General features: G+C 36.6%; 1 protein-coding gene and 1 long non-coding RNA gene across 2 annotated transcripts in view; one reads left to right on the top strand and one right to left on the bottom strand.

The window, feature by feature from the left end:
• ALMS1 (ALMS1 centrosome and basal body associated protein) overlaps nt 1–23,184 on the top strand; it is a 166,450-nt gene that overhangs the window by 110,224 nt on the left and 33,042 nt on the right. Inside the window, exon 11 of the mRNA XM_036873812.1 lies at nt 1,275–3,118. Within this exon, the coding sequence (XP_036729707.1) occupies nt 1,275–3,118 (1,844 nt within the window). The remainder of the gene's footprint in view (nt 1–1,274; nt 3,119–23,184) is intronic.
• LOC118905710 lies at nt 7,183–22,156 on the bottom strand. The gene is made up of 3 exons (XR_005022325.1): nt 21,959–22,156; nt 17,860–17,865; nt 7,183–7,193 (listed from the first exon to the last, which is right to left on the bottom strand). It is a non-coding gene; the product is annotated as an uncharacterized LOC118905710 (long non-coding RNA).

Here is a 23,184-nt window from a genome sequence, read left to right as displayed (position 1 = left end):
GGTGTGAGTGTGGGTGAGGCCACAGTGTTTTTCTGTGATGTTTGGCTGGAAGAGAGTGGTTATTGTCTAAAAGTTTTGTGTCTTGCTAAACTTTACCTTTGCTTGCTTTATAGCTCATGAGAGCAGGTTTTTGTTAGAGCTTTTGTGCTCTTTGTGCTCTTCTGTGCTCTTTGTTCATGGGTTGCTGTCTTCACCTCCAAGTCTGGGATATTTGAAGTAAAAAGAAAACCCAGGGATCTCACTACCTTGTTACTCCTCAGGTTCCAAGGTCCCTAGCCAGTCTGCCTTTTTCTCTACACCTTTCAGATTCTTTTTAAGTTTGTTGTATATATAATATCCAGGATTTTTAGTTGTGCTTAGCAGGAGGAATAGGGAAAAGTACATCTCCTCCATTATGTGAGAAATGGCACCATAATTTAAAATATTTTTATATGAAATCAAATGTGGCACTAAAATTAAATAGAATGCCAGGTTATAACTTTATAGGTAAAACACAGAAATCTCAAAGAAATGTTATATTTATCGTTAGGCACTGATCCTATACCCCAGAAAGAGGTACTAGTTCTTTTTCCTATTGTTAATGGTAAATATTAGGTTGTAGGCCAAGCTTCTGTAACAAAGAGACTCAAATACAATGGCTCAAATAAGGTAGAACTGTATTTTTCTCTCATATCCAGGGTAGGAAAGAAAGCTCTGCTTCTTGAGGTCTTCTGAGGAACCAAACTGGGTGGGCAGCTGAGCCATCCTTACGTTTGGCTTCCCAAGGTTGTTCTAGACATCACCATTTTCAGTTGGCAAAGGTAATGGTGATGGTAATGATGGTTGTGGTAAGGAAACATAGAGGTCAGGAACTTGATTTTTTTAAGGACAGGAACCAGAAGTTGTACTTACTGCTTTTGCTCACATCCCATTGGCCTACACCTAGTCACATGGTCACATCTGGCTGCAGAAGAAACTGGAAATGCCTCTGCTGATAGTCATGTGACCAGCAGAAGTTGGGGTAAGGGACCTCTGTTACTAGAACAAAAAAGGTGAGTAGTAGTCTTTGCTTTTGTTGCTTCAGTGAAAATTTTTAGAAGAAATTAACTGTGTGGTCTTACTTATCATGAGCCATTTTATTCTATAGTTAGCTGTCTTTTTCTTGTTGTGTTCTTACCTGTTTCATTATAAAAGATCAACATTACCTTCATGGTCAGATCTTAGCCTAGATAGGAATCTAATTTTTATATAACTATTTGGACTACGTCAAGTAAGAACTTGTTTATATCTTCTAGGGTTTACAGAGTCCACAGGGAATAGGATGCAAGCCAGAAGCTGTATGTAGTCACATTATTATTGAGAGCCATGAAAAAGGATGTTTCAGGACTCTAACAGCTGAACGGCCACAATTGGACAGCCACCCTTGTGTTTTCAGATCTGCTGAACCCTCAGAAATGATCAGAGGGCAACGGAGCCCATCATCATGGACAACCAGGCACATCAACCTTGCCAAGTCACTGGACCAGAACAACTCCCATTTCAAAGTTTGGAATTCATTGCAGTTACAAAGTCATTCCCCATTTCAAAACTTTATAGGTGATGACTTGAAAATTAGCAAGGGTCTTCGAATGCCATTCCGTGAAAAGTTGGACCCTTGGCTGTCAGAATTAGTAGAACCTGCTTGTATGCCACCTGAAGAAATGGATTGTCAGTCTTCATCACAAATGCTGCCCCCAGAACCCATGAAAAAGTTTACTACCTCCATCACTTTCTCATCTCACCGACATTCTAAATGCTTTTCAGATTCCTCTTTTCTTAAGGTTGGTGTTACTGAAGGTAGCCAGTGTACTGGAGCATCTGTGGGGGTAGTTAATTCTCATATCACTGAAGAGCAAAATCCTCCTAGAGATCTAAAAGAGAAAACCTCTTCCCCTTCATCATTTAAAATCATTAGTCAGTCACCAGATAAAGCTGTGACTATTTTAGCAGAAAATAGTAGGGAAAGCCAAAAATTATCTGTTGAACCTTCTCACCAAGAAGAAAAACCCTTAGAAAGATCAGATTTTAAAGGCAGTCATTCTAAGCCCAGTACCAGTGCAAATGATAGCAATTTCAAGGAAGTTCATTTTTCTGATGACGATACTCTCATTAGCATGGGCAGACCAAGTTCCACACTAGGAGTAAAAGAGAAGAATGTAACTATAACTCCAGATCTTCCTTCGAACATTTTTCTTGAACAAGAGCTCTTTGAACAAAGCAAAGCCTCACATGCAGATCACCGTGTGAGAAAACACAATTCTCCCCCTCCTCAACATCAGGATTATGTAGCTCCAAATCTCCCTTGTCGTATTTTTCTTGAAAAACGAGAACTCTTTAAACAAAGCAAGACCCAACATAAAGATAATCAGTTGAGAGAAAACCACTCTCCCCTTCCTCAAAGTCAGGATTATATAGCTTCAGACCTTCCTTCTCCCATTTTTCTTGAACAACGTCAGCTCTTTGAGCAAAGCAAAGCCCCAGATGTAGATCACCACATGGGAAAACACCATTCTCCCCTTCCTCAAGGTCAGGATTGTATAGTAGAAAAGAATAATGAACATAAGCCTAAATTACACATTTATGATATGATAAATGTTGAAGCCAAATTCAGTGATGTGGCCTCCCCATCAGCCCCAAATCAATGTACAGTAGTAACATCTGCATCTACTCCACCTTCAAATACAAAAGCACTTTCTTGTGTTCGTATAACTCTTTGTCCCAAGACTCCTTCCAAGTTGGATAGTGGAACCTTAGATAAAAGATTTCATTCATTGGATCCTGCCTCTAAAACAAGGATGAATAGTGAGTTTAACTCTGGCCTACAGACTGTATCTTCAGAATCATTGGAACCAACCTCCAAATTATTGACCAGTAAACCTGTAGCACAGGATCAAGAATCTTTAGGTTTTCTAGGACCTAAATCTTCACTGGACTTCCAAGTCGTACAGTCTCCTCTTCCAGATAGTAATATTATTTCTCAGGACTTGAAAACCATACCTTTTCAGAATAGCCAGATAGTAACCTCAAGGCAAACACAAGTGAACATTTCAGATTTGGAAGGATATTCCAATCCAGAAGGGACTCCGGTATCTGCAGTTCGGTGAGTCTCATTGTGATGACAAGCAAGCTGATGGAATTTATGATAAAGGGTTTAAAATACTTAAGCAAATGTAAGTTCTTGGGGGAGAGGCAGTATGATTTCTCTTAGGGGAGGTTGTATCTGCCTAAGCTAGAATTCTTTCAAGGAATAAACACCTAACTAAGAGAAAACACCTGAGAGTAATGTATTTATACTCTCAAAGAGCTTTTAGAAAACGACTTGACATCAAGTATTTTAAAACACTGAATTACTCTAAGAAGAATCTTTGATCATTGAGTGGTACAATTTACTAATTCCTTATTTATTACATTGGAAATATGCTGAAGACCAGGCTTTGCTCCCTCTCCCCCTCTCTCTTTGTTTCCATTTCATGATTCCCCTCAAATATTTAGTACTTAGAATGAAAAAAAGTGAAATTTCCTGGCAGACATCACTTCAGCCAAGTTGTCAAGGTTAACATCACCAGTAATGCACATCAACCTAATGTGGTCCCTGATGTGATGCCTTATTACTTCACCATGATTGTAGGAATGGAAACCCAATTCAGGGATAAATGCATTAGATTTGTACTATTCAGATTGATTTTAAGACTGTCATTGATTCAGTTTTACATTAATGAGTCTTTTACCATATGGCTAAACGAATTACCGTCTGTGTTTAATGTTTCCACCTTGTTTCCACCAGTTGAGAAGGTAGTATTTCATAGTGGAGAGCACTGGCCTTAGAAAGAGGGAGAAAATGTTTAATCGACATCCGCATGTGGTAGTCATGGCAGTGAGGGACTTAAATATGTTATCTCATTTAATACTTGTGATAACCCTATGAGGTAGGTGGTGGTATCCTTATTTGCCCTCTGGGAAACTGAGACACTGACATTGCTACCTTTTCAGCAAACCTCATTGTCTCAAATAATGCAGTATGTTCAGTCTAAGCAAGAGCTTGTTCACCACGTGGTACTATCTCTCCCGAATCCTAAACCCTACTTAAACTATTCTATCAACTGTTCTCTTGGACAAGTCATTTAATATCTTTGGCACTCATATATAGATGATTGATGGAAGGAAAGGGTTGGAAAGCTTAAAGGTCCATTACAGCTTGAAAAATTAGTGGTTGAGAATTGGATTGGGGCAGGAAAAAACAAGGTCAATCTCTGATTTCAGTACTATTATAAATAGTAGAGAGTTATAGAGATCAGTACTGTGTGTGAAAAATGTTTAGAAATTAAAAGATTGACAAGTTTACATACAATACTTAAACTCTTCTAAGTGATAAAATGCCAAGTTATTGGAGCTGAATTCCTTGAATGAGAAGAAAATTATAGATGATTTTAAATATGAACTAATAATAATACTGTTTGTTCAGAATGTACTAAATGCCAGGCATTGTAGTCAATGTGTATATCATTTTATACTTAGTATAATCATCCAGAGGTAGATATTATTACCTCAATTTATAGATTTTAAAAACCTAATACTTAGAGAAATTAAATGTTTTGCCCAAGATCACATGGCCATTAAGTGTTGGAGGTGGCATTTGAACCTAGGTTTGTCTGACTCCAGAGTCCGTAAATAATTCAGACTGTATATACATATACACACTTATCTATATATCTATATCTATCTATATATATGCATAAAACATTTATATATGTATTAAACTTTTTTATTTTGAGATAATTTTAGACTTACAGAGGAGCTGCAAAAAATAGTAGAGTTCCTGTGTTATTTATTGCAGTGTAACCTATTACCCTGAAATGTAGCAGCTTAAAACAATAAATATTATCCCAAAGTTTCTGTGGGTCAGAGATCTAGGCATGGCTTAGCTGGGTGCTTCTGGCTTAGGGTCTCTCACAAGGTTGCAAACAAGGTATTGGCTACAGCTATGGTCCCATCTCAAGGCTTGACTAAGAGAATGTCCTTCCAAACTCACTCACACAGTTATTGGCCAGAAATAATCAGTTTCTTCTTTCCATATGGCAGCTATGACAGCAAAGCTTTTCTCAGAGTGAGCAATTGAGAGTGCAGGAAAAGGTGCTGAAGACAAAACCCACAGCCTTTACTTTGTAACCTAACCTTGGAAGTGAATCTCACCACATCTGCCACATTCTACTAGAAAGAAATGAATCACTATTTCCAGCCAGCCCTCAAGGGTTAGGGATTACACAAGTGCATGAATACCAGGAGGCAGAGATCATTGGGGGGATTTTTTTTTTTTTTTTTGGCCACGCCGTGTGGCATGCGGGATGGGATCTTAGTTCCCCACAGGGATCGAACCCTTGCCCCCTGCATTGGGAGCGTGGAATCTTAACCACTGGACTGCCAGGGAAGTCCCATTGGGGGCATATTTTAGAGGTTGCCAGTATACCCTTTGCTAAAGCTTCCCCTTATGTTAACATCTTACCCTAATATCATAACCATAAAACATTTACCAAAACTAAGAAATTCTCCTTCATATAAAATTATAATTAAATGTATAGACCAGTTTGGATTTCACCTGGTTTTTCCGCAAATGAACCTTTTTTGTTTCAGATCCATCCCATAATCTCACCTTGCATGTAGTTGTGTCCTTAATCTCCAGTCTGTGTCAGTTTCTCAGACTTTCCTTGTTTTTCATAACCTTCACACTTTGAAGAGAATTAGTTATTTTGGAGAAAGTCTTTTCCATTTGGCTTTGTCTGATGTTGTCTCAAGATTAGATTGAGGTTATACACTTTCAGTGCATTTCATCAGGGAGCACATTAAGTTGATATGCATGACTAGTGATGTTAACATTGATCACTTGGCTAACGTAGTATCTACCAAGATTCTCCACTGTAAACTTAATGTTTTTCCTTTGTAGATACTAAATTTTTTTTTGATACTAAATATTTAAGGGAGATACTGATAGACTATGCAAATGTCCTGTTTCTGCTTAAACTTTGACCACTAATTTTAAGCATCCTTCAGTGGATCTTGCTTGTAGCAATTATTACTCTGGTATTCTAATGGAGTTTTCATATTTCCTTTATTCCTTCTACATTTATTAACTGGAATTCTTCTGTAAGCAAGAGCTGTTGTTCCTCCCCCATTTATTTATTCCTTTAGTTTTCCATGTACATTAGTATGAACTCAGGGGTAATTATTTCATTCTTTGGATTACAATCCAATACTACTCAAATTGTCTTAGTTTTAGCTATTGAGAACACTTTCATGTTGGCTCCCGTACCTTGCCACAGCCCTGAAATCAACTATTTCCCCAAAGAACCCTCGTTTTTTTTTTTTTTTTTTTTTTTGAGAATAAGATTTTTTTTCCCTAGCTTTATTAGATAAAATTGACATAACATTGTTTAAGTTTAAGGTTTACAGTGTTTTGATTTGATACACTTATATTGCAAAATAATTACCATCATGGCATTAGCTAACACCTCCATCACGTCACATAATTATCATTACTGTTTTTGTGGTAAGAAAATTTAATATCTACTCTCAACAACTTTCAACTATATAATACATTATTGTTAACTGTCATCACAATGCTGTGCATAGATCCCCAGAACTTATTTATCTTCTAATTGGAAGTTTGTACCCTTTGACCAGTACCTCCCCATTTCCCCCACCCTCCAGCCCCTGCTAAACAACATTCTACTCTGTTTCCACAAGTTTGGCTTTTTTAGGTTCCACATGTAAATGGTATCATACAGTATATCTCTTTCCCTGTCTGGTTTATTTCACTTAGCATGATGCCCTCAAGGTCCATCTATGTTGTTGTTGTAAATGACAGGATTTCCTTCTCTCTAACAGCTGAATAATATCCCTTTGTGTATATATACACCATGTCTTTCGTTTCATTTCATTTCATTTCATTTTATTGTGCCGGGTCTTAGTTGCAGCTCACGGGCTCCTTAGTTGTGGCATGCGAACTCTTAGTTGCGTCATGCATGTGGGATCTAGTTCCCTGACCAGGGATCGAACTTGGGCCCCTTGCATTGGGAGTGTGGAGTCTTAATGACTGCACCACCAGGGAAGTCCCTACACCATGTCTTCTTTATCCATTTATCCATTGATGGACACAAGATCTGGTTGTTTCCATACCATGGCTATTGTAAATAATGCTGCAACAAATATGGGAGTGCAGATACCTGTTTCCATTTCCTTTGGATGTATACCCAGAGATGAGATTGCTGGACTATATGGTAGTTCTATTTTTAATTTTTTAAAGAACCTCCCTACCGTTTTCCATTGTGACAGCACTAATTTATATTCCCATCAACAGTGCATAAGGGTTCTGTTTTCTCTACATCCCTATCAACACTTGTTATTTGTTGTCTTTTTGATAATAGACTTTTTGACAGGTGTGAGGTGATCTCATTGCTGTTTTGATTTGCATTTCCCTGATAAATAGTGATGTTGAGCACCTTTTCATCTACCTGTTGGTCATTTGTATATCTTCTTTGGAAAAATGTCTATTCAGTTCTAGTTCCTCTGCCCATTTTTAAATCAGATTTTTTTTGTTATTCAGTTTTATGAGTTCTTTATATATTTTGGATATTAATCAGTTATCAGATATATGGTTTGCAGATATTTTCTCCTCTTCTGTAGGTTACCTTTTCATTTTGTTGACTGTTCTGCTGTACAGAGAATTTGGGGTTTGATGGAGTCCTACTTAGTGATTTTTGCTTTTGTAGCTTGTGCTTTTGGTGTCACATCCAAAAAAAATCACTGGTGAGACCAATGTCAAGGAGTTTTTCCCTATGTTTTTTCCTAGGAGCTTATGGTTTCAGGTCTTACGTTTAAGTCGTTAACCCATTTCGCATTAATTTTTGAGTGGTAAAAGTAGGAGTCCAATTTCCTTTTTTTGGCATGTGGTTATCTAGTTTCCCCAGCACCTCTTATTGAAGAGACTATCCTTCCCCTACTGAGTATTCTTGGCTCCCTTGTAAAATATTAGTTGACTATATGTGGGGGGTTATTTATGGGTTCTCTGTTCTGTTCCATTGATCTATGTATCTATTTTTGTGCCAGCACCATACTGTTCTGATCACTATAGCTTTGTAGTAGTTTGAAATCAGGAAGTATGATGCCTCCAGTTTTGTTCTTTCTCAGAATTGCTTTGGCAATTCAGAGTCTTTTGTGGTTCCATATAAATTTTAGAATTGTTTTTCCTCTTTTTATGAAAAATGGCATTGGAATTTTGGTAGGGATTACACTGACTCTATCAATGGCTTTGAGTAGTATGGATGTTTAAACAATATTTATTCTTCTGGTTCATGAACACATTTCATGTGTCTTTCCATTTGTTTGCATCTTCCTCAGTTTCCTTCATCAAAGTCTTTTAGTTTTCAGTGAACAGATGTTTTAGCTCCTTGGTTAAATTTATTTCTAGGTATTTATTGATTTGATGCTGTTGTGAATGGGATTGTTTTCTTTAGTTCTTTTCAGATATTTTGTTGTTAGTGTATAGAAACAACTGATTTTTGTATGTTGATTTTTGCATCCTGCAACTTTACTGAATTCATTGATTATTTCTAACAGTTTTTGGTGGAATCTTTATAGGATTTTCTATTAGATGTTAGATCATATCATGTACAAACAAAGACAACTTACTTCTTCCTTTCTGATTGGATGCCTTTTATTTCTTTTTCTTGCCTGATTGCTCTGCTTGTGACTTCCAGTCCTATGTTGAGTAAAAGTGGTGACAGTGGGTACTCTTATCTTGTTCCTGATATTAGAGGGAAATCTTCAACCTTTCACCATTGAGTGTGATGTTGGCTGAGGGTTTGTCATACATGACCTTTATTATGTTGAGGGATGTTTCTTCTATACTCAATTTGTTGAGAGTTTTTATCATTGAAGGATGTTGTATTTTATCAAATGCTTTTTCTGTATCTGTTGAGATAATCATATGATTTTTATCTTTTATTCTATTAAAGAAGCATATCCTATTTATTGATTCATATATGTTGAACTATCCTTACATCCTAGGGATAAATCCCAATTGATCATGGTGTATAATTCTTCTATGTGCTGTTGAATTCGGTTTGCTAATATTTTGTTGAGAAATTTTATGTCTGTATTCATCATCTGTTGGTCTGCAGTTTTCTTGTAGTGTCTTCATCTAGCTTTGGATCATCATGGTAATATGATGGCCTCATAAAATGAGTTTGCAGATGTTCCTCCCTCTTCAATTTTTGGACAAGTTTGAGAAGGATTGGTGTTAATTCTTCTTGAAATGTTTATTAGAATTCACCACTTAAACCATCTGGCCCTGGACTTTTCTCTGTTGAGAAGATTTGATTACCGATTCTATCTCCTTACTCCATGGGTCTGTTTATATTTTCTCTTTCTTCATGATTCAGTCTTGGTAAGTTGTATGTTTCTGGCAATTTTTCCATCTCTGCCAGGTTATCCAATTTGTTGACATATCATTGTTCATAATAGTCTCTTATGATCCTATATATTTTTGTGGTATCAGTTGCTTTGTCTTCTCTTTCATTTCTGATTTTATGTATTTGAGTCCTCTCTCTTTTTCTTAGTCTAGCTAAAGGTTTGTCAATTTTGTTTATCTTCAAAAATCTAGTTCTTAATCTTATTGACCTTTTCTATTTTTCTGGTCTCTATTTCATTTATTTCTGCTCTGATCTTTGTTATTTTCCTTTCTTCTGCTGACTTTGGGCTAGTCTGTTGTTTTTCTCATTCCTTGAGATGTAAAGTTATTTATCTGAGGCCTTTCTTTTTTCTTAATAAAGGCGTTTAGCACTATAAATGTCCTTCTTAGAACTGCTTTTGTCTCATAGGTTTTGATATGTTGTGTTCACATTTTCATTTGTTTCAAGATATTTTTTGCTTTCCCTTTTGATTTTTTTAGACATAGTTGTATTCAATACTGTGTTGTTTAATTTCCACATATTTGTAGAATTTCCTGCTTCCCCCCAGTATTGATTTCTAGTTTCATATCATTGTGGTCAGCAAAGGTACTTGGTATGATTTAAATCTTGTTAAATTTGCTAAGATTTGTTTTGCAGCCTATATGTGATCTAACTTGGAGAACGTTCTGTGTATGCTTGATAAGAATGTATTCAGCTGCTGTATGTTCTGTATGTGTCTGTTAAGTCCATTTAGTCTAAAGTATGCTTCAAGTCCAATGTTTCCTTGTTGATTTTGCTATCTGGGTGATCTATCCATTGTTGAAAAGTGGGGTGTTTAAAAACGTAAAAGGGTAGTGATTTTGTATGTGATTGAAGTTAAGTTGTTATACTATAAAATATATTGTTATCTGTAAGATGTTTATGTGAGCCTTGGGGTAACCACAAAGCAAAAATGTATAGTAGATTCACCAAAGAGAAGGCAATCAGAAAATATTACTACGGAAAATCACCAGTTCACAAAGGAAGGCAGCAAGAGAGGAAGAAAGGAACAAAAAAACTACAGAACAGCCAGAAAACAATAAGATGGTATAAGTAAGACCTTACCTATCAATAATTACTCTAAATGTAAATGAATTGAATTCTCCAATCAAAAGACTTGATGGATACAAAATCAAGACCCAACTATATGCTGCCTACAGGAGACTCACTTTAGCTTTAAGGACATATGAGCTCAAAGTGAAGGAAAAAAGATACTCCTTACAAGTAGAAACCAAAAGAGAGCAGGGGTGGTTATACTTGTAGCAGACAAAATAGTAACAATAGGCAAAGGGGAGGTCATTATATAATAATAAAGGGGTCAATTCATCAAGATGATATAGCAATCATACACCCCCCCCCCACACACACACAGTACACATACACACACAAACACCCCCAACATCAAAGCACTTAAATATATTAAGCAAATACTAACATCTAAAGGGAGAAGTAAACAACAATACAGTAATAGTCGAGGACTTCAGTACCCCACTTTCAACAATGGAAAGTGGTGTTTAGAAACCAATGAGGTTTGCTCATTGCTACTAGGATGACACTGCTTCTTGCCCCTCTGAGTGAATAAAACTAAAGATTATAGGTGTTAACTCATGCATATATGTACACCTGTATTCATTTCCATCTCTATTATAATATGTGTGTATATATGTATGTGTATGTTTTTTTTTTTAAACCACAAGTCGATGTTGATACCTCCAACTAGTCCAGAACCACAGGGTTGATTCTAGCCTTTTCCCTTTCTTTATTTATAACTTCTTTCTCCAATGGTGATAAACATGGCTGTCACTGTTTACAGTATATTTACCCTAGTATATAAATAAAGTTTCAGAATTCTTATCCCATACCCAGGTGAGAAACAAATTTTCCAACTAGAGTACAGGTTTTATGTATAGTATCCAGTCCAGACATTGTTGCTGTTTCCTGGGTTAGCTTTTTTCTTCCTTATATCCTTCAGCATGAGGATGTGATTCATTTATAATACAGTTAGATTCATTTCTTACATCCTATATTCCATTTTGCCCCAATATCTTGGTTAATTTTTTTTAAATTTACATACTGTAAAATTTACTTTTTGTGGTGTATAGTTCTATCAGTTTTGATAAATCCACATCACAGTGCCATAAAAAGCATTTCTGTCAGTCCAAATATTCTCACGTGCCATCCCTTTATAGACAGTCCCTCCCCTGACCCCTGGTAATTCCTGGTCTGTTTTCTTCCAAGTTTTACCTTTCCAGAGTGTCAGGTAAATGAAGTCATGAAATATATATTAGCCCTTTGGGTTTGGCTTCTTTTTTTTAAAATTAATTAATTTATTTATTTATTTATGGCTGTGTTGGGTCTTCGTTTCTGTGCGAGGGCTTTCTCTAGTTGCGGCAAGTGGGGGCCACTCTTCATCACGGTGCGCGGCCTCGGGCCTCTCACTATCGCGGCCTCTCTTGTTGCGGAGCACAGGCTCCAGACGCGCAGGCTCAGTAATTGTGGCTCACGGGCCCAGTTGCTCCGCAGCATGTGGAATCTTCCCAGACCAGGGCTCGAACCCGTGTCCCCTGCATTGACAGGCAGATTCTCAACCACTGCGCCACCAGGGAAGCCCGGTTTGGCTTCTTTTACTTTACAAAGTATATTTAAGATTTATCCATCTCATTTTATGAATCAGTTTTTTACTTTTTAATGCTTTATTACAAGCATAAAGCAATAAAAATTTTTAAAAAGTACAGTTTATTGATACATTCACTCTTTGAAGGATATTTGGGTTGTTTCCACTTTGGGGTGATTACAGTTAGAGCTGCTGTTTCATGTGGTATATGTGTGTGTTTAACTTTACAAGAACTGTTTAGAACTAAACTATGCTAAACTGTTTTTCCAGGGTGGCTGTATCTTTGTATTTCCACTAGGAATGTACAAGTGTTTCAGTTACTCTCCATCCTTGCCAATTTGTGGTATTGTCAGTATATTTTAACCATTATAATAGGTGCTTTCCTCTATATGTTTCCCCTTGAGCTCCCCTTTTTTGGTCCTCAGAACAGAAGGCAAGGGCTTAATTTACCCCTCTCTTTTATGTGCTTCCTGTGGCTACTTCTGTCAGTGCCAGGTGGCTCAGTAAAGAGAAAAAAAAAAAATCAACACAGGTTCACCTCACCCTCTTGAGACCACACCTTCTCTGGTAAAAGAGGAGGGTTTCCCTCCCTCAGAATTTTAAGCTTCTTCTGGTCCCTGTTACTGCTGTACCACTGCCTCCATGAGATTACTTGATTGCTTGAGATTACTAGAAAGGGAGAAAAGAAAAACAGGGATTTTTCACACTATTTCTGCTTCCACACCTCATGCCTGAATAGAGGGCTTCTTCTGGAGGTCTTTCTGTCTGTGCTAATGTCCACTTCTAAGTGTCAGACTCTATTATTGAGTTCAGGTCATTGGATACTAAAGGAAACAATGATAAACTAACTCATCACCAATTTAATGGTACTTCAGACGTTGCTGGTCTTCACCAATTTGCCTGCTCCTATTTTTCAAGAGTCTTCTAATAGCTGCTCCATGTAGTTTGTCTAGGTTTTATAGCTGCACTTAGTGGAGAGACAGAATGGGTTATGATTGATTACCCCAAACTGGAGCTGAATGTACCATTTTTCGTTCTCATTAACAGCATATGCAAGTTCCATTGCAACACTTGGTATTTCCAAGGTTTTTAAAAAATTAATTAATTAATTAATTAATTTTTGGCTGCATTGGGTCTTTGTTGCTGTGCGTGGGCTTTCTCTAGTTGTGGCGAGCGGGGGCTACTCTTCGTTGTGGTGCGTGGACTTCTCATTGCAGTGGCTTCCCTAGTTGCAGAGCACGGGCTCTAAGTGTGCGGGCCTCAGTAATTGTGGCACGTGGGCTCAGTAGTGGCTCGCGGGCTATAGAGCACAGACTCAGTAGTTGTGGCGCATGGGCTTAGTTGCTTCGCAGCATGTGGGATCTTCCCAGAAGAGGGCTCAAACCTGTGTCCCCTGCATTGGCAGGAAGATTCTTAACCACTGCGCCACCAGGGAAGTCCCTCCAGTTATTTTTAATTTTAGCCATTCTAAAGGTGGATGTGAAATGGTATGTTATTGTGGTTTTAATTTGTTTTTCCCTGATGACTCATGATGCTGAGCATTGCTTCTGTGCTTCTTGGCCATTTTTATGTCTTTATGAAGTGTCTGTTTAATTTTTCCATTGGATTGTCTCATGACTTTAAGAATTTTTAATATATTCAAGATACAGATCCTCTGTGTATTGCAAATATTTTCTCACAGTCTGTGGTTTGATTTTCATTTTCTTACTGGTGTCTTTTGATGAAGAAAAAGTTTTAATTTTTATGAAATCCAGTTTGTTAATTTTTCTATTGGAAGTATAGTTGATGTGCAATATTGTATAGGTTACAAGTGTACAATATAGTGGTTCACAATTTTTAAAGGTTATACTCCATTTATAGTTATTATAAAATATTGGCCATATTCCTTGTGTTGTACAATATATACAGCTTATGTAGCTTAATTTATGCATAATAGTTTGTACCTCTTAATCCCCTACCCCTATATTGCCCCTCCCCCTTCCCTCTCCCCACTGGTAACCACTAGGTTGTTCTCTATATCTGTTACTCTGTTTCTTTTTTGTTATATTCACTAGTTTGTTGTATTTTTTAGATTCCACGTGTAATTGATATCATACAGGATTTGTTTTTCTCTCTCTGACTTAATTTCACTTAGCATGACACTCTCCAAGTCCATCCATTTTGTTGCAAATGGCAAAATTTCATTCTTTTTTATGGCTGAGTAGTATTTCATAGTGTGTGTGTGTGTGTGTGTGTGTGTGTGTGTGTGTGTGTGTGTCCATCAGTTGATGGACATTCTAAATTTTTTTTTTATGGTTAGTACTGTTTTGTGTCTTGTCTAAAAATACTGCCTAACCCAGAGTTAGGAAAATTTTCTCCTATATTTTCATCTTGAATTACAGTTTTAGCTTTATTTTTTAAGTCTGTGGTTTATATCAAATTAATTTCTGTATATACTGTAATTTACACAGTTTAGGATCATTTTCTTTCACTGGATATTCCAGCACCGTCTTTGAAATAATGATTAGTTCCTTTTTGAACATAGTTGGCACCTTTGTCGAAAATCAGTCAGCCTTTTACATGTGGGTTTATTTTTAAGAGTTTCTACTCTGTTCCTTTGAACTGTCTGTCTTCACACCCATACCATGATGTTTTGATTACTGTAGCTTTATAATAAGTCTTGAAATCAGGTTATGTCCTCCAGCCTTGTTTTTATTTTCAACAATATTTTTTCTATTTTAGGTTCTGTGCATTTCCGTATAAATTTTAGAATAGTCTTCTCAGTTTCTCCAAAAAAGCCTCCTGAGATTTTGTTCAATGTTGCATTGAATCTATAGATCATTTTGTGAATGATTGACATCTTAGTAATATGGAGTCTCCCCATGAATGAACATGTTTTTTCCCCCAACTTATGTGATGTCTCTCAGTAAGATGTTGTAATTTTCAGTGTGTAGGCTTGCACATTTTTCATTAAATTTATTCCTCATTATTTTGTTTTATGATACTTTTGTATATGGTATTTTAGATTTTGTATTTTCTAGTTATTTGTTGCTTGTATATACAAATGCTGTTGTCAAACCAGTTTATCAATGCCAACAAGTTAATTTTAATTTTAATTTCTTACTCACTGGGTCAGAGCTTCCTTGCTTACTCCAGGATAATTTAGGCAATTTGTGTGCAGTGACCATAGGGAATTTAGGCAAGGTAATACTTCTGGTGGTTAAGTTGAGGCATACCTATTTGTCCTCAATTTGTGTCCAGTAACTTCCCTAAGATTTAGGGAGTGCTTTGTTTAAATTTAGTGATATCCTCAACTTTAATGTCTGTTCTTCATAGACACTCATGTTGCCAGGGAATGAACAGCAGTTTTACTTCTTCCTTTCCAATCTTCATGTCTTTATGTTTTTATTTTTTTGCCTAATGCACTGGTTAGGACATTCAGTATAATATTAAACAGAAGTAGTAAGAGCAGTCATCTTACCTTATTCCCCATCTTTGTGCGGGTGGGGGAGTGGATTTAGTGTTTCATCAAATTTGATGTTAGCTGTAGATTTTTATTAGATGCATTTTATGAGATTAAGGATGCCCTCTTATATTCTTAGTTTGCTGTGAGTTCTGTGAGTGGGTGTTGAGTTTTGTCACATGCTTTTTCCTGCTGTATTATGATCATATTTGTTTTCTCCTTTCTGTTGATGTGAATTATATTGATTAGATTTCAAATATTATTCTTACTGGGATAAATCCCACTTGATTATGATATATTGTCCCTTTTTATATTTATTGCTGAATTCAACTTGCTAATATTGGTCTATAGTCTTCTTGGAGTGTCCTGATAGCAGAGTTACAGTGGCTCTTAAGAAAAAAAGCTCTTTCTCATTTTCTGAGTTTGTGTCAGAATGGTATTATTTGATTTAAATCTACCATATTACATTTTGCTTTCAATTAGTACCATATGGTTTTTGTTCTTTCTTCCCTTCTTTTGTATTAATCATTTATCTTTTATTATTCCATTTTATTCTCCTTATTGGCTGCTTTAATATACATCTTTGTTTATTTTTTAGTGGTTGTGGCCATCCCGCAGAAGTGGGATGGACTCCCACCCCAAATTTGGTTCAGATACCTAGGCTTAGGACACTCCTCAAACCCAGAGAATTTGAGAGGAAGTTTATTACTCACACAGGGGACCCCTGGGAAGAGTTGGGTGGGCACAAGCAGGTCCAGGCTGGCTTGGGCACAGCAGAGAGGGCTTTGTAGGGTGGAACTGAGAAAAAAGTCTATATATGGGCAGTTTAAATTTTCTGCTGGTGCCAAAGGAGGAGGCAGTCATACTCAGGCTTTCTTATCAGCCTTTCCAGATGTGGAGCAAAAGGTGAGGCTTAAAAAGAAGTCAGTAATCAAACGTCAAAAATTGTGTCAGACTCTATTGCAGTAGTTATTGTAGAATAATAGGATATAGGATATCATATGTATTGATATCATATGAATAGGAATATCATATGTATTCCTAATTTATGTATTATCCTTCTTGCCAGATACAATCTACCTAATTAATATTTTGTTAGGAATTGTACATTTGTGTTCATGGGGGATATTCACCTAAAATTTTCTTCTCTTGCAATATCTTTGTCTGAGTTTGGTGTGAGCATTGGGCTGACCTCATAAGTATATCGGGACACTCTGAAAGAGTTTGTATAAGATTGGTACTATTTCTTTCTTAGATATTTGGTAGAATTCACCATTTTGGCCTGGAGTTTTTATTATAGATTCAATTTCTTTAGTATATTTGACTGTGCAGATTTTTTTTTTCTCGTGTCAGTTTGGAAAGTATTCTTCAGTTAAATAAGTTGTCAGAAATTGTTGGCATGAGTTATTTTCACAATATCCTCATATCCCTTCAATTTCTGAATCTCCAGTGATATTAGCTTTCTTATGTCTGATATTAGTAATTTGTGTTTTATCCTTTTTTTATGTGGTCACTCTTGCTAGGGCTTTAGCAGTTTGGGTTTTTATGATCCTCTGATGTGTTTTTTCTGTTTCATTAATTGCTGCTTTATCTTTTTTTTTTTTGGGAGTTTAGCTTAACTTTTTCTGTCTTTCTGAGGATACTTTTTTTTACATATTCATTAATTTTTAGCTTTCTTTTCTAGTGTACACAGATTTTTATGTAGTTTTTCATCATCATCTTTGTACAAAATATTTTCTCATATCATAACTTTTTCTTTGATCCATGGCTATGTAGAGATGTGTTTCTTAATTTCCAATTATATAAGAACATATAAATGATTTTTTATTGTTAGTTAATTCTTTTTGGTCATTGAGATTATATTCTGAATGATTTCAGTATACTTAAATTTTTTTAGAACTGCTTTATGATATGATATATTTTTATTTTGATCAGTGTGCAATTGAAAGAAATGTATATTCTGCCATTGCTTCTTGTGATATTCTGTGTATGTTACTTTGGTCCATTTGGTCAGCTGTTATGTTGAAATCTTCATTTTTACTGAATTTTTGTCTGCTTGTTTAATCAGCATTTGAGAACAGCATGTTAATGCTTCCTTTTTTCTTCTTAGCTATGTGGTAGTAAGTTATTGACTTACTGCCCCATCACTGTCATCGTTTCCTATGAAAAAAACATTCTCCTACATAACCAGTAAAGCTGTGAAAATCAGGAAATTAATATCAGTGTGTTATAGACACTATTCCGGTTTTTCCAATTGTCCCAGTAAGATGTTTTTATAACAAAAAGGAGCAATTCAAAATCACATGTTGCTTTAGTTGTCATGACTCTTTAATTTCCTTTAATCTGGAACAGTTCTTCAGTCTTTCCTTCACTTTCATTACCTTGACACTTTTGAAGATTACAGGTCAGTTACTTTGTAGAGTGTTTTTCAGTTTGGGTTTCTCTGATGTTTCTTCATGATTAAGTTCAGGTGAGATATTTTTGGTAGGGGTATCACAGAATGGACATTGAATTCTTCTTATAACATCTTAGCAGCTGTCATACAACTTCTATTTGTCCCACTGCTGACAGTGATCACTTTAACTACTTAATAAGGTTGTGGGCTAGGTTCCTCCACTGGAAAGTTACTGTTTTCCACTTTGTAACTAAGTGTTTTATGGGGAGGAACTTGGAAATTATGTAAGTATCTCAATCCTCAGCAGACTTTTAGTTTATTTATATCTGTACAGAATCATGCTTTCATTCAGTGGGTTATGATTTGTTACTATCTTTTCTTCACTCTTTATTTTAAAAATATATAGACTTAACAAGAGATTACAAAAATAGTCCAGAGAGTCCCAGGTATCTATCGCTCAGCTTTCCCATTGGTAATGTCTTATATAACTGTAGTACATTATCAAAATGACATTAGGAAATTGACATGGGCACAATATAATTAACTAAACTACAGAATTTAACCAGATTTCACCAAGTTTTGCATGCACTCAGGTTTTTTTGAATGCATGTGTGTGTAATTCTGTGAAATTTAATCACATTGTGATTTCACATAACCACTACTATAATCAAGATACAGAAATATTCTGTCACCACAAAGAAATTCCCTTATGCCTGCCCCTCTGTAGTCACACTCCTCTCCCCTGCCCTCTGCATTCTTTAAATCCTGGAAACTAGTGATCTGTTTTCCTACTATATGGTTTTGTCATTTTGTGAATGTTTTGTAAATTGAATCATATAACATGTAACCTTTGAGATTAGCTCTTTTTACTTAACATGATGACCTGGAGATCCATCCAAGTTGTTGTGTATATCAATAGTTTTTTTTTTTTTAATTGCTAAGTAGCATTCCATTGTATGGATACATACCAGTTTATTTAACCATTTCCCTGTTGAAGGACATTTGGGTTGTTTCCAACTTTTGACTTTTATTAATAAAGCTGCTGTGAACATTCATATACTTTTTTTTTACACAAATGAAGTTTCTGTTTCTCTCAGACAGTGATTCTCAACCAGGGGTGAGTTTGGTCCCCGGAGACAGTAGCAACATCTGAAGTCATTTTTGATTGTCACAACTAGGAAGGAATTTTGCTCTTGCCGTCAGGGATGCTGCTGAATACCCTGGAATGCACAGAGTAGTCAGTCCGCCACAACAAAGAATTATTTGGTTCAATTTTAGTAGTGCCAAGGTTGAGAAACTGCTCTAGGATAAATGCCGAAGAGTGTGATTGTTGGGTTGTATAGTAAGTATATGTTTATTTTTTAAGAATCTGCCAAACTGTTTTCCAGGGTGGTTGTACCATTTTGCATTTCTACTGGCAATATATGAGAGATCCAGTTTCTTCACATCCTTGTCAGCTTTTGTTATTGTCAGTATTTTTTATTTTAGCCATCCTAATAAGTATATAGGGATATCTCATTGTTGTTCTAATCTGCATTTCTCTAAATGACTAATGAGGATGAACATTCTTTCATGTGTTTGTCCTCTGTATATTATCTTTGATGAATTGTGTGTTTAAGTTTTGCTATTTTCTAACTGCATTTTTTTTTTTACTGTTGAATTTAGAGAGTTTTAATCTATTCTGTATAAAAGTTTTTTGTTGGATATGAGATCTTATACAAAGTTATGTTTTCTTATATTCAGTGTTACTGTTGTAATTTGTTTTCATGCTCAAAATGTCACTGATTCACTGACCGGAGGCAGCTCCTTCAAGCTGGTTTCTGTATCCTTTTTACATGTTCTTGTCATCTTTTGCGCATGTCTTTGCCTTCTGGCACAACAAGATACTTCAGGCTCATAACTTTTTCTTCCCCAGCTCTGAAATTGGCCATTTCTCCAAGGAACCTGCTTTCTTTTAGTGGAAAGTGATATTTAGAAGCCAAGATTTGAGCATTGCTATCGGGCTGCTCCCAGCCTTCTTTTTTTTTTTTAATTTTTTATTTATTTATTTATTTATTTATTTATTTATTTATTTATTTATTTATTTATTTATTTATTTATTTATGGCTGTGTTGGGTCTTAATTTCTGTGCAAGGGCTTTCTCCAGTTGTGGCAAGCGGGGTGCCACTCTTCATCGCGGTGCGCTGGCCTTTCACTATCGCGGCCTCTCATTGCGGAGCACAGGCTCCAGACGCGCAGGCTCAGTAGTTGTGGCTCACGGGCTAGTTGCTCCGCGGCATGTGGGATCTTCCCAGACCAGGTCTCGAACCCGTGTTCTCTGCATTAGCAGGCAGATTCTCAACCACTGCGCCACCAGGGAAGCCCCCAGCCTTCTTAGTGGATTTATGTACATACGTATATACATACATACATAAATACACACACACATACACACTCATTTACATTTATTTCTGTATCTGTCTCTATATATTAAAAACCATAAGCTCACACCCATGTATACAATTCTAATTCAGTTTTATTATACTTTTTTTTCTCTTTCTGTGTTTGTAACTCCCTTATCCAGTAGTGACAACCCTCACTTCTTATGTGCTTTATATATTTATTTATTTGCTTAATCTGCCATTGTGTAACTAATCTCCCATCATTCCTGCCATCCTCTCCCCAGCTCGGATTGCCCTCACTCACTACTTGGATTCTGACTCTCCATTCAGACTACCTTTTTGTGTGGATGTTCTTCTTACCCTGCTGGGGTTTGACACTTCATTCTAGACTACCCCTAAAGATAGATAACATCCCCCAACTTGGTTTTTGACTTCCTCCCATCAGAATGCTCACCCCATGTACGTGGGCACCCTCCTCACCTCACTTAGACTCTAACTCCCCGAGATGGACTACTTCCTCACAGGAGCATCTTCCTCATCCTGCTTAGGCTTTTGATATCTCACATTGGGCCTCCTCTCTGCTTGGATGCCCTCATCCTGTTTAGGATCTGACTCAAGATGCCTCGCTACCCTGTTGGACACCCTCATCACCCAGGCTGTGTGTGACATCTCAGGTCAGATTACCTCCCCTTATCCTGTATGGTAGATATTGCTCTTACCTTGCTTGAGCTCTGACTCACCAAACCGGGCTACTCCCAAGCCCTGGATTACACCCTTCTCATTCTGCAGGGGATCTGACTTACCAGCTCAGGCTGCCTGTCTGTGAAGATTATTTTCTCTACTCTGTTTTAGTTCTGCCACTTTATGTTAGGCTGCTCCACTGTAGAGACACCTTCCTCATTCTGGCTGGGCAGTAAGTTCACATGCCAAGCTGGACCTTCTTCTTCATGGAAACCCTCCTCATCCTCCTCTGATATTGCATAACAAGCCACACCTCCCCAGATTCTCTTTGCCCTGATTGGATTGTGATACTACATGCTAAAGCTACTCTTTCACATGGGCACCCTCCTCACCCCGATGAGGCTTTTATACCTTACTCTGGGCCACTGTTGCCCCACCCGCTACGAAAGTCCACCTAATGGTTTTAAGATTCAGTTGTTCAGGAAGGGAAAGGTAAAAGGAGAGAATAAAAAGCCAGGAGGAAGAGAAAGATAAGGGGAAGCTTATTTTTGATTAGTGTTTGCTTGGGGTATCTTTTTCCATTCTTTTAACTTAGTGTACCTATGGCCTTATGTTAAAGTGTGTCTCTTGTGAATAGCATATAGTTGGGTCTTATTCATCTTGTCAACCTTTGTCTTTTAATAGGGATATTTAGTTCATTTATATTTAATGTAATCATTGAGGTGGTTGACGTTAAGTTTTGCCATTTTGCTGTTTTCTATTACTCTTGTCCTTTATTATTTTAATCAATTATCTTGATTTCATGTTATCTCCTTTACTGGATTTTTTTGTTATACTTTTTCTTTATGATTCTTTTAGTGATTATTCTAGAGATTATACTTCTTGACTTTACAATTAACCTTAAATTAGTATTCTTACCACTTTATGAAAAATGAAGCAACTTACAACAGTTTAACTCCATTTGCCCCCTTCTGCTGTTTGTGCTTTTGTTGTATATTTCTGTTCTACATCCCCACAAGACATTATTATTGACGTTTATTTGTAAAACAACATATAAATATGAAGGTGTATGTACCTGGGTATATGTACATGTATATATTAAACACGCACACACACTTTAAGTGCTCTTTGTTCTTTTCTGCAGTTCTGTTCTATATTGGGCCATTTTACTTCAACCTAAAAAATTTCTTCTAGTATTCCCTAAGGTCTGCTGGGGATCAGTTTTCTTATTTTTCATTTATCTGTATTTAATGTTTTAAAATTGATTCCAATTTTCTGTTGAGATTCTCCATATTTTAATCTATTAATCCCCATCTTTTACTCTCAATATAGTCATTTTAAAGTTCTGTGCTAACTCCAGAATCTGAATTCCCTCTAAATCAATTTTTCTTGTGGTTTTTTTTTTTTCTGTCTTAATTTTTAGTCACTTTTTCCTGCTTCAGGAATTTCATAATATTTGATTGTGTGCTGGACGTGGTGAATAAAAAATTCATAGAGACTGAAGATGCTATTACTTTGCACCAGAGAAGATTTACCCTTTTCTCTGTTAATCAGAGTGGCTGATGATTTCAGTCATTTCAGGAATTTTACTAGGTCAGAACTGGGTTGGAGCTTTAGTTGTCTCATCCTACCTATGATTTTTCCTAATTTGTGGCCTCCCTGGATTTTTGCTGTGAGCCTGACAGGTCTTTGATTCTTCAATAAATACAGTCAGTTATTGACTTCAGTCTTTCAGATGTTTGAATTCAGCTCTTTAGGCTCTCAGTTCTCACAGCTTCAGAGTATGGCAAATGTAAGGAGAGACCAGCTAGGTATTTGTTGCCGTTACACTTTCTCAGTGAAAATTTGTCTCATAAACACTGAAACATTGCAGATGATTTCACTTTTTCTGACTCAGCCCCCTTCTTGGGGATGGCACTTCTGGGTTTTTACTGTGAGTCTGGTAGGTCTCTAATTCCTCACTTTGGAAAGTTCTCTCCCTCAGGCATTAGGTATTTAGCTTCCTGCTTTCTATAGGTTCAAAAACTGGCAAATGTCTTGAAGAGGAGACCTAATGATTGTCACAGGCCCCTTTATCTAGCGGGATTTGGTTTGTTAGTGCCATGACTGTGCAGGAAATTTCACTCTGCTTTCTTGGCTCAGTCCCCCATCATCCTATACCACCCTGACAC

The sequence above is a fragment of the Balaenoptera musculus genome, chromosome 13, assembly GCF_009873245.2.
Source record: "Balaenoptera musculus isolate JJ_BM4_2016_0621 chromosome 13, mBalMus1.pri.v3, whole genome shotgun sequence".
Classification (NCBI taxonomy): domain Eukaryota; kingdom Metazoa; phylum Chordata; class Mammalia; order Artiodactyla; family Balaenopteridae; genus Balaenoptera; species Balaenoptera musculus.
This window is presented reverse-complemented; position numbering and strand designations above follow the sequence as displayed.